Genomic DNA, 1,014 nt, shown 5'->3' on the forward strand with positions numbered 1-1,014 from the left:
CATTTTTTAAAAGGGGGCGATCGCCTGATGGTGCGAATAGAAGCGAAGATGTCGGAGAATCTATTGGACAACAATGATGCAAAAACACTGAAAGCAGCGGTAGTCTGCCGTGTAAAAAGAAGTATCCTTAATCAGATTCAGGCAGATGAAGAGACCCCCGGAAAGGTCATCAAAGAAAGATTAAAGAAGGCATTCGGAGGAGGATGGTGGACCCCAGAGGAGGATATATTCATTATGTTCAGAGATACGAAAAAACCGAGACAGTCTAATGGTCAGTATGCCGCAGAACTCCTGGCTCGCTATAACAGAATTCAAGACAAATTCAGCGAGATGTTTGAGACGATCCAAGTACAGCGTCGAATGCAATTCCTATCCACAGTACTGAAAATTCCGTTGGCAAAAGAGCTGGGGAAGAAGGAAGGAATGCCGAGAGATCGCTCGTTTGTGGAATGTGCTCAAGATCTTATAGAGACAAGCGCTAGGGAGGCGGAGGCCCGAATGGATGTAGAAGAGCCGGGTTGGACCCGGATAGAATATCAAAGGCCGAGAAACAATTCTAACCCTTGGAGAAGGAGAGAGCACTGAGATGCTAGGAGAGGGAGAAATATCAACCAGGAAAATAGAACGTCCCAGGCGAAACCCAGAAACTGGTCGGCGGGAGGACCGCAAGTGTCATGGTTGCGGGAAGTTTGGACATCTAGTGGCGCATTGCCCGCGCACGAGATGTTTTGAATGTGGGGCAGAGGGACTTAAAGCCCGACAGTGTCCCTACATGTATCGGCTGAAAGAGCAGAATCAGCCTGAACCTATGGAGATAAACGCACAGAGATTACGGAGGAGGAAAATCTCGCGAAGGATGAATGGATCCGCGAGTGAAGCCACAGAATTGTCCGAGACCTCGGAGACAGAAAAGGAAGCAGAAGACTCTGGGCGAGAGAATGGTCAGCAAGAAAAGAGGAATTGGAGAAGAACCGGAGAAACTGCTAGAAGAAGAGGAGAGTTTTGAGGAGTGTG

General features: G+C 48.3%; 1 protein-coding gene across 1 annotated transcript; it reads left to right on the forward strand.

The window, feature by feature from the left end:
* Nucleotides 1–586: 586 nt before the first annotated feature.
* LOC136796127 (uncharacterized) lies at nt 587–1,006 on the forward strand. The gene has a single exon (XM_067048912.1). It carries the CDS (start codon nt 587–589, stop codon nt 1,004–1,006), a length of 420 nt encoding a protein of 139 aa, XP_066905013.1.
* Nucleotides 1,007–1,014: the final 8 nt, after the last annotated feature.

This window comes from Halyomorpha halys, unplaced genomic scaffold (genome assembly GCF_000696795.3).
Source record: "Halyomorpha halys isolate HHAL.00 unplaced genomic scaffold, Hhal_1.1 Scaffold912.1, whole genome shotgun sequence".
NCBI lineage: Eukaryota > Metazoa > Arthropoda > Insecta > Hemiptera > Pentatomidae > Halyomorpha > Halyomorpha halys.